The sequence below is a fragment of the Pezoporus flaviventris genome, unplaced genomic scaffold (genome assembly GCF_033815535.1).
Source record: "Pezoporus flaviventris isolate CSIRO_AGI_PZ_B2104156 unplaced genomic scaffold, CSIRO_AGI_Pfla_v1 ptg000011l, whole genome shotgun sequence".
Lineage (NCBI taxonomy): Eukaryota > Metazoa > Chordata > Aves > Psittaciformes > Psittacidae > Pezoporus > Pezoporus flaviventris.
In genome coordinates this window covers 2,186,453-2,197,270 of record NW_026892559.1, presented here as the reverse complement: position 1 = coordinate 2,197,270, position 10,818 = coordinate 2,186,453, and the positions used below count along the sequence as shown (strand labels likewise).

At 40.6% G+C, this 10,818-nt stretch overlaps 1 protein-coding gene across 22 annotated transcripts in view; it reads left to right on the top strand.

The window, feature by feature from the left end:
- TNRC6B (trinucleotide repeat containing adaptor 6B) overlaps positions 1 to 10,533 on the top strand; it is a 135,876-nt gene extending 125,343 nt beyond the window's left edge. For 18 of the 22 annotated variants that reach the window (XM_061450774.1, XM_061450763.1, XM_061450755.1 and 15 more), the window contains 6 exons: positions 3,392 to 3,538; positions 3,787 to 3,882; positions 5,951 to 6,271; positions 6,679 to 6,749; positions 8,624 to 8,763; positions 9,723 to 10,533. In XM_061450774.1, coding sequence (XP_061306758.1) covers positions 3,392 to 3,538; positions 3,787 to 3,882; positions 5,951 to 6,271; positions 6,679 to 6,749; positions 8,624 to 8,763; positions 9,723 to 10,113 — 1,166 coding nt within the window. In that variant the 3' untranslated portion in view covers positions 10,114 to 10,533. The remainder of the gene's footprint in view (positions 1 to 3,391; positions 3,539 to 3,786; positions 3,883 to 5,950; positions 6,272 to 6,678; positions 6,750 to 8,623; positions 8,764 to 9,722) is intronic. The other 4 variants (XM_061450756.1, XM_061450772.1, XM_061450770.1 and 1 more) reach the window with 2 other exon arrangements.
- Positions 10,534 to 10,818: the final 285 nt, after the last annotated feature.

Here is a 10,818-nt window from a genome sequence, read left to right as displayed (position 1 = left end):
AGTTACTATTAATAATGCAAGAAACCACCAAAATTTCGATTTTTTTCGGGACCTCCCTCATAGACTCATTTTGGCTGAACTTGTCTTTTCAGTCACCTTTCTCATATACAGTAGTGAGGAATGCAGTACTCCTTGGAATGTTAGGAGAGGTATGTGAAAATCAGCTCTTCCCTGTTTACAGGTTTTGGGGTAGCTGCTGATTCTGGCAAGATTCTTGGTAGCAGAAGGCTGTTGCAGACTTGAGCAGCTGAACAGCTACTCTTTGCCCCCCATTGATACCATAGAGCTTTCTTAGAGACCTGCAGTCTCCCTGTCAGTGATAACTGTTTTCTGGTGCTGACTGCCTCACCACTGTGAGAGGATAACTGGAGGTTACAAATCCTGAATATAAACTCACCAAGTTCATCAGTACTGTCCCAAATTTCTTGTATAAATTAATAGCCCATAACTGTGACTGCAGATGTCATGTAACAGATCATGGGGTTTGGCATGTGGCTTTTAAACATTTATTGCTGTATTGCTAGCCCTCTCTTATGAGGTCCATAGACTATTGGACAAATGTTTTTGTCCCATAACCACAGCCACTTAAGCTGTCTCATAACCTCTCTAGCTTGTTGGCTTCCTCAAGAAGGAAAGCTTAGCTGAAATAATGATCCACCTTATCAACACCCCTGATGAAAGAATAAAGATCCAAAATGATTTTACACTGCAGGTCCTTTTTCTCTGTAAGCTTGTAGATGAGGCCCACTGTCAGTTCCTGATGTGGAGATAATATTTTAATTCCTATTGCTGGAAAATAAGCTGGTAACAAAAATGAGTTCACAAGAGGGAGTATCTTGAAATAGGTGCATTTTCCTTTGAATGAATACAGTGGTCACTCAGTATTCACCCTGACTACACCTTTCACATTTTCCTCTCAAATGCTATCTGCTGCAGAAATTCTGCTGTTCAAGAGAGCAGTTTTGTTCAGCATAAAGATAAGTGAAGTGGTGCCTAATCAAACTGATAATCACAGCTGGAGGTGAGAGCAAGTGTTGCTGCATTGGTGAGAACTGTATCTTTGGTTGCGTCACACAGAGTTGCATACCTAGGTAATACTAGTCTGTAAATTTCCCATTCAAGAGCAGTTCAGTCATATTCTGCAGGCAGTCTGGCTTGGGTATGTCTGTCGTGGTTTTCCTAATAATCTTATATTTGAACTTTTTGGGAGAATCTTTCAGATATCGGTGGAGAAATGCATTTCATGTTGTCTTTGCTGTCTAGAAATCAGGCATGTCTGTAGGGAAAGCTGCTGAATGTGCGTAAGAGTAACTGCCAGTCCCAAAGGATAGTTTGAAAATATGTCAGTATGCTGAGGTTCAAGGAAAATTCCAAACCAGGATTAGATTTATGAGTGAATATGTTTATATACACTATGTCTGGTCTTTGGAGCCTTGTTTAAATATTCCTTATTGTTTTGATCGGCACTTACTATGCACTTAATTTTCAGTCTCACCAATTCTTAGAAATCTTTACAAAGGCCAGACTTCTATGTTTTTAATTTCTGCAAATGAGTTCTAATTTCGAGATCCTAACCTGAGTTCATGGATTCTTTATCTCAGACTAGACCCAAGAGCTGCATTGCTTGTTCCTTAAGCATAAGGTGATTCTGTTTGTCAGACTACTGCAGTATTTTGGGAGTAGCTGAGCAGATTCCTTCCTTGATGCAGTGCTGATTGCTCATAATGCTAGAAATGTTGATGTCTTGTATGCTAGATGATTTTGCTACTAAAGTTTGGGAGATGTGATTGAGCTTTGCAAAATCAGGAAAGCAGTGAACAAGATAAATGCAGAATTGTCATCCTATGAATTCTGCAGCACTAGAAGCTTGGTGCAAATGCTGGATAGAAAAGAACATATATTTTAAGCAACTGACAACTTTTTTTCCTTTCAAGAGTGGTGAACTTGTGGAATATGTTGCTTTTAGAACTTCTGGAGACAAATGCTACTAGCCAGTTGAAACACTGATTGGATAAACCAGTGGAATAACTGTTTCACAAGCAGGTGCTCCCAGATTGAGGGTATTTCTGTCATCCTGGGTAGAAGGACTGTAGATGCTGGGAGAGTGTGAGGGCAGTAGCCTACAGATAGTAGTAGCCAAGTTTGCTTTCTGTCCCTAAATGGTATCTCTCCCACCACTATTAGCAGAATGCTGGGCTAAATAAACCACATTTTAGACCCAGTGGAGCATTTCTTCCATCTTTTGAGATTCTCCTGCTAGTGCATTGATACTGTTGTTGCTGCTGTGCCAGTTGTTTGAATAAGTAGTATCACATTTTCTTCTGTATTTGTGAAAGTCAGTCTTGACTATGCTTCTTCGTTACAAAGGTGACTGAAATGAACCCTTCCATGCCAGGTTTACGCTACATGGTTTCATTACAGAGAGCACATCCTGGATCCTAATTTTAATAATGGATTTTTAATTACACACAAATATTTTGCCATGAATTCTTTCAGAACTTCAGATTGGAAATAAAGGTATCATTCCATATCCTGGACTTCTGTCTGCAAGGGGTGAATCTGCCACCATTGCACTCTTTTCACACCCGAATTGTCACATAATATCTGAAGCTTCTTTATTTTTGTGTTTGGCAGTTTTACTTTTCCCTCACTGCTTCCAAAATGGACAACACTTTGTTCACTGAACATCTAGTCAGAGAAGGAAACAACCTGCTGATCTTTCTTAGAGTAACTGCATTTTTTGTATGTTCATAATTCATATAACTCGTCTTAAAAATCTGACATGCCTGGAGCTATAGTTGAAAGGAAAGGAAAGAATAAGTATACTCCATCTCATTTGAAAGCATGAAGAACATCAGTGAATGTATACATTGCTTTGACCACAAGGCATCTCATCTTAGCATTATCTCAGTACTGCTAGCTAATATGTAGTGTGTGTGTACCTAGAGTATAAAATGTCATGTTCTGTTTAAAAACTCTTTAAGGTAGGTAGCCTTTCTTTGAGAAAGGTTTCTGCACATACACAAAGTGTGTGTGCAGAATATAATCTTAAAATATATATTATAATCTTGCATATCTTAAAAAATATATAATGTGTTAAGGAAGGGTGTAACTATTGAAGCCTCATTTAAATGTAGTAAAACAGGAATAGTCGAAGGATTACCATATGCACTTGCGCTACTTTTTGTAGTGTAGACTTGTATTTAGGCACCAGAGCGAGTGCTGTGGGAGGAAATGTGAAACAGATTTTAATTAAGTAATGTCTTGATATTTTTTCTGAGGAACAGTGTAGAAGACAATTACCTGCCTTCCTAAAATATCTTTAACAGTTGCTTCTAGTAAATGGCATTTCCCTTTTTGCATCTAGTTTCTTTCTCCCCTCCCGTTCCAGAGTTCCAACCAGGAGTGCCATGGAAAGGTATACAAAACATTGACCCTGAATCTGACCCCTATGTGACCCCTGGAAGTGTGCTGGGGGGGACAGCCACATCTCCCATTGTAGATACTGACCACCAACTTCTGCGGGACAACACCACAGGTAAAACAGTGAATAACTGCTATGTGATTATTTTAGTCATTCTCATATTTGAGAATATTCTGATGTTCCTTTCGTAACAGGGTAATAGTCTATTGCATTTGACTAAGAAGGAAGCCTGTGTGCTTTTATACTGTGGCTGCTTTATCACCTTGACAGCTTGGCACAGTTGTGGCTCTGGAGGTTTTAACACTGTTACAGAAATTCTGTGAAATTGGTTTACTTGTTCTCTCTCCTTTTCCCTGTGATAGGGTCTAATTCTTCCCTCAACACCTCGCTGCCTTCACCTGGTGCCTGGCCCTACAGTGCCTCTGACAATTCCTTCACCAACGTTCATAGCACTTCAGGTATGTAGACTTCGAAACTGAGCTGGGCATTTTTCACTTATTCACTAATTCCTCATTCTTGGTTAACTTTGAATATTTAGTCTTTCAGTAGTTTCTGAGGAGCTCAGGTTCGAGTGGTTGATCAGATAGTTTTCCTCCTGATGATAAAATACTCTGTTGTAATTGCTTTAAAAACTAGACTAAGAATCCTCTACCCTTCCTCCCACCCCTATACAAAAGTCTTGGTTATGTGTCATGGTTTAACTCCAGCTCGCCAGCCCACTTGCCAACAAACTGGTGAGATGGAGGAGAAAATTGGAAGAGTGAAAGTGAGAACTCATGGGCTGAGACAGTTTAATAAGTAAAGCAAAACAAGGAATTCATTCACCACTTCCCATCAGCAGGCAGGTGTTCAGCCATCTCCAGGAAAGCAGGGCTCAGTCATGCATAACAGCTACTTGGAAGACAAACACTGTTACTCTGAATGTCCCCCACCACCTACTTCTTCCCCCAGCTTTCTGTGCTGAGCATGACAGCATATGATCTGGAATATCACTTTGGTCAGCTGTCTCAGCTGTGTTTTCTCACAACTTCTTGTGCACCTGCGGCCTGTTCACTGGTGGGGTGGGGTGAGCGGCAGAAAAGCCCTTGGCTCTGTGTGAGCGCTGCTCAGCAGTAATTAAAATATCCCGGTGTTAGCAACACTGTTTCCAATACAAATCTAAAATGTAGCCCCAAACTAGCTACTGGGAAGAAATTTAACTCTACCCCAGCCAAAACCTGCAAGTTAAAGAAGTGAGCAGCAGATGCAAAAGTTTAAAAAAACCACATGCACAATATGTTGACCTGTGTAAGGATTTGCTTTGTAGATTTTTAAACATACCTGCTGCTGTATGAGTTTAGGTGAGTGATTTTATTCATTTTGACTTCAGAATATTGAAGTGCTGTGAAAGAAAGAGTATTGCCTCAGCTTTTATAGCCACTCATCATTCCCTGAAACCTGGAGAGAGAGAGAGTGGCTTTAATCCTCTGGGTTTTAAAGGTTGGCCTGTAAATAGTAAATTAGATACCTATTTCAGATGCTTGGAAGAAGGTCTCTAAAGCTTTCTTGTGAAAAATGGTTTCTGCACACACTTCTGAATATGATGCTGGAAATACTTGCTCCAGACAAACCATTTGGATTTTGAACTTCTTACAAATGCAAGAGTTTTCTCTTGAAGAGAGTGTCTTGACAGCTTCTTAAAATTAAACGAATGTGTGCAAATAGCAGAAGTGACAAACATGGCACAGAGCTACATCTGGCCCAAACTTTGTTTTTTGTACCTTACTCAGTGAAAGCTGTGTTCATATGTTATTGCAGCATCTTCACCAAATCCGTTGAAAATCCTATATAGCCTCGAGGGAAAACAGTTTTCCTGCTGCCAATTTGTGGGGTCACTTCAGTTTGAAGAAATATTGCAGGATTCCAATGACAGAGTCATAGTCCTGGGGAAAGGAGTGGCATGTATCAGCTTCTTACCTCTGCTTAAGTTTTGTCTAGCACATAAGAAAGACCCAAGAAATCAAAAATGATTGAGGTCATAGTTGAATTGAGGAGACTAGACTAGTGCCTGGCACACATACCATTTTCTGCACATCTTGTTAAACTACACTCCAGTATTTTACAGGCAGAAGGCAGGTCATCTGAATTAGGGATTTAGAATTCACATTATCTGTAAAACAAACTGAATCTAGTGAAAGCAGGAAGGGCGTTCAGTTTTACTAACCTATAGGTTAGTAGTGAACCAACTTGTAAGAATTCTCAGGTTTTCAAATGTAATATGGACATCAAAGTTGCTGTTCATCTTAATGATTGAACATACTGCAGCCGGTTACATTATCGGAAATGTCAGCATATATAAAATAAGCAAAGATGAACTTACATGTAGCATGGTGCCTTTTGGTGTAGTAAATTAACTGTTGTATGGTTTTGTGCTTTGTGCTTGTCTCTGATATAAATACGTCCAAAGGGTTTACAGCAGTAGTACAGATAAAGGCTAGTTGAATCTCACAAATTTCTCTAACACATACAATTTATTTAATCTTCTAGCAAAATTCAGTGATTACAAATCAACATGGTCCCCAGATCCCATAGGACACAATCCCACTCATCTCTCCAGCAAGATGTGGAAAAACCATATTTCCTCAAGGAACACTACAGGGCTGCCCCGCCCGCCTCCTGGCCTGACCAACCCCAAACCATCATCTCCATGGAACAGCACAGCATCCCGATCGGTCAGGGGCTGGGGGGCACAGGACTCAAGGCTTGGCTCTGGTGAGAAGAATCAACTGATAGCACCATTGATCAGACCTGAGGAGTGTACGTTTTACAGCACTAATGGTTTGGAGGAAAGAAAGTTGCAGTTGTCTGGTAAAAGATAAAAAAAAGTTCCTTCTTGAAATGGAAATTTGCTGTCAGTAATGGGGTTGGACAGTGGGTGGGAGTTGTGTGTGGAATTCCAGGCCCTGCTGCAGGGGAAGGAGTAAAGAGGGCTGGAAGCTGCCAGGAGGGAATAGCTACCACATGGGGCTTTTCATAGATGCTTTCCGTGGGTGGGAAACTCCTCAAATATAAACTCTAGTAAAAAGTGAATCTTGATAGGAAATGTGGGGAAAGATGCGGTTTTGTTTTCAAGACTGAAGATCAGGCTTTCGTGTGTTAGCAGGGTTGATAATGCCAATAATGAATTTGCCTGAGATTTGAAAGACCTGACTATAAAGGAAAATGGTTTTCTTTGTATCAAATCTGTCTTGATTATCCTGTCTTCTAATTTGCAGCATCTACTTGGAGTGATGGTGGCTCAGTTCGTCCTAGCTACTGGCTGGTTCTTCACAATCTCACTCCACAGGTATTTTCTGTTGTTGTCTCTGGGAACTTGTTTGCTTTACCAAGATACAGATTTGTGGATTCTGCAGGTGTTTCTCTTTGAGCAAAATCTAACAAAATCTGATTTCTCAGCATATGTAAAATGTGTTTCTTCTAAACTGGGCTGCAGTCTGATTGTTTTTTCTACTGTAATCTCTTCAGCTTTAAGATGTTCAGGTTTTGCTACACAACCTTTCATTACCTAGACTTTCAAAAAAATTGTTGGAACAGAAAGATTTTTCTTAGAAGTAAGGATAAGTTGCATGACCATAATGTGAGATGGTTTATAGCTGTTAAAGAGACTGTTCTTTGGGACGTTGTCAATAAGAAAGCTGGTGTAACTGCCAGTTTTCATTTTGGTGTTTCCATAGTGAAGCCACAGAATGTTTCCAGCGCTCCTGCCAAAAACAGTCTAGTTAGGTTATTCCTGCAAGTATTCTTGGAGCTTGTGTCCTTTCAGGACGAATTCTGTGGAATCCTGGTTTCAGCAACCTCAGTTAGTCTGTATTCAAGGCTTTGGAAAAGCCTGTATGATTATCAGCAGCACCCTGAGGTCTAGACAGTGTCTCCTGTTCAGCAAGGTAATTTACCATGCTTCTATTACAGTTCAAGGAAGCATGAGTGTGAAAGGAAAAACTAACGCCTCATTCAGATCACCCATAATGGCACATTATGCTCCTTTCATGGAAGAGGCTCTTTTTGTTGACATGAAAGATACAGGAGTGGTGTGAAGAGACACAGTTCTAAGTCTCCCTTGTGCAAGGTAGTTTAATACTGCTTTAGGAATTGTTTAATGAAAGAATGTATTTTTGGAGGCATTTAAGGTAATAGAGCAAGAAGCAGATGACAGTTGTCTCTTCCATAACAAATCCTCTCTTCATTGTGGGTCAGTACATTAGAGAGAAGGAAGCATAAAGGTTAAAGTGGATTCAGGGACAGTATCTTCATTTCAAGTTTCTCCGTTTTTAACTTTTACCATGTTTGTACTCCCATACAACTTCCTTTTCCCAGGTTTGAGCTGTATTATATAGTAGAGGGTGGGGAGGGAGAAGGAAGAAAGTAGCACTTCCTTAAGTATCTGCACATATGGATCCCATTCATGTGTGTATGTTCCTGCGGCATACTAGGAATGGAATCTGTCTGTACAGAACACTGTGGAGAAGAGCAGTTACTGGAGGTAAGTAACAAGCTGTTACTGCTGCAGAAGGAATGTAGGCAACAACTGCTGTGAAAACATTAATTCAGGAGGAATGAACATTGCTGGGTTTGGCAGAAAGATCACTGACTGCTTCTGTGACACTGTCTTCATAACCATGAAGACAGAAAAGCACCAAAATAAACTTTTAAAAACCCTCATTGCAAAGGTGGTATTTCCACTTCTACAAAGAACTTTTAAATACTGATTGATCTAAATTCTACTGAAATGTGAGTGCTGGAAACTAAGACGTTCTCGTTCCCGTGGTATAAATGGCTGAGGATGATAAGAAGTACAAGTTATGTATATGAATGTGTGATAAGAAGTACAAGTTATGTATGTAAATACTGGAAAACTGGCCAACATAAGGACAATGACAGAAACTTGGTGAGGTGTGGAAAACTGGACTCGAACTACAAGTGCATGGGAAATATAAGTCACATTATTCCATAAAGCAAAGTCATTGTAATTGTGGGAAGCCAGGGTATACTGATTCTGTTTGAGAACTGAATTCTGTCCCCTTTGCTTACTTCCCTGTGCTTTCACCTGTTTCCCTTTCTGAGAGCAGTTTTATCTTTTAATTACCAAGACAAAGTTACAATTGAAGTCCCTTTGGGGAAGTAGTTAGAAACATCTGCCTTATCCTGACTGTTCTTCCTCAGATCGATGGGTCAACCTTGAGGACGATCTGCATGCAGCATGGCCCACTGCTGACATTCCATCTGAACCTGACCCAGGGCACCGCCCTTATTCGATATAACACCAAACAGGAGGCGGCCAAGGCCCAGACTGCACTGCACATGTAAGCAATCCCCGTGTCTGTTCTTTGTTACTGCGTTAGTCATGAACACAAGATGTCTGTCCAGTGTTTATGCTTTGGGACTTCGTTTCAAGTATCATGGTTGGAAGGGAATCTTTCATTGGCGGAGGAAGAAGAGAAACAAAGATGCCTTCTGTCTGTGTAGCTTTAATTGCTGGCACAAACTGGCACATACAGAGCTAAGAGGGTGCAAACAGGATAGAAATGTGACCAGTATGCACCTACAGTGTAGAATTTTGGCCATTTTAAAAAAGCTTGTGAATTGTTTAAGATGAAACTCATTCTTATATGCATAACACAGATGTGTGGGAATCTGCTGTAGTTTTGAGATAGACCTGAAATTGTCAACTTAAAAAGCTGCAGATCTTAGGCTTTATGTTCATAAGCTTTTTGTAGCTGAGTATGGCTCTGGTATGTTTTGAAAATTAGGCAGGTCTTGAGACAAAAATCTTGGTGGAGCTTGGGAGTGGTGGTTTCAGTTAAACTCAGTAAAACCTTTTGGACTATACTAATCTTACCCTGAATTTCACAGGCTTTTAACCTCTTCTTACTCCCTTTTGTTAGAAAGGTGGCATGTATGCATTTGCCAGTTTAGATACGCTATACAGGCACTTTTTCTCTTAGTGTTAATGTTCAGGACCTTAGTTTAAATGTAGAAAGGTTCTGTTGCAGGCATAGTAGCTGAATATTGAGGGAGGCAGTTGCTTGGTTTGGTTTTGGTGGGGTTTTTCCCCCTTTTAAAATGGAAGTTCTTGTGCTCTGAGTCAGTTTCACTGTTGAGAACAGCTGAAGTTTTCTGTGCTTGCTGCTTTGTGGCAAGCTGATACACCTCCTTTGGTTTGGGCACCTAACAGTGTTGGTTTTCATGCCTTTTGAATCCCTTGCCCTTACCTTCTGGCTCTAATCACTATTTTTTTTCTTCTGTGTATCTTGTCTTCTAGGTGTGTGTTGGGAAACACTACCATCCTGGCTGAGTTTGCCACAGATGAAGAGGTTAGTCGTTTTCTGGCACAAGCTCAGCCCCCTACACCTGCAGCAACCCCAAGTGCACCCACAGCAGGCTGGCAACCCCTGGAGACAGGACAGAACCAGACAGATCCAGTTGGACCTGCTTTGAATCTCTTTGGTGGGTCAACAGGGCTTGGGCAGTGGAGCAGTGGTGGCGGCAGCAGCAGCAGTGGGAGTGATCTCACTGGCGCTTCGTTGTGGGGGCCCCCAAACTATTCTTCAAGCTTGTGGGGGGTCCCAAGTGTAGAGGATCCACACAGAATGGGCAGCCCTGCTCCCTTACTACCTGGAGACCTTCTGGGAGGAGGGTCGGATTCAATCTGAACTTAGAACTTTCAACTCTGACCTCGTGACCTTTTTGGAACAGCAGCAGCACTAACTTGACCTTTTCGTTTTTTTCAACTTGCAATAAATACATTTATAAAAGGAAAAAAGAAAACGGAGAGAGAAAAAAAAAAAAGGTGGGTCATTGACAGACTGTCTGAGCACATAGTTGCCTCCCTTATATAACTTCAGTTTTTTCGTTTGGAATATGAATCCAAAAAAGAGAACATATCACTCTTGAAATACTTGAATCATGAACGCCAACTAGAAAGACAATGTGAAGCAAGTACACATACCATTTAAATTTAAACACAAAAAAGTAAAAAAATTAGTTTCTAGTTTTTCACTTTTTCATGTTATACGGAAGTTGTTGCTAAGAAACATATATACTGAAAAAATAGCTTTTTAACTTCGTTTGCACTGGGTGTGTTTCCGTCCTTAGGTCTACCATGTTGGGTTGGGGTAGGGGAGGGTTTCAAAAGCAAAAGGGGGGGGGGAGGGGAAGACTTGACGGAGCCTCACTTTAAAAACAAAAACAAAAACAAAAAAAATTAAAAAGTAAAAAACCCACCAAAAAAAAAGAACAAAACAGAAAAAAAAACAACAAAACAAAAAAACCAACACTTTGTGATTGGCTGGTTGATAAGTACCAGTGTGTTCTGGCACATGTAACTGCCCACGTGTGCTTGTTTCTGTGTGAGTGTG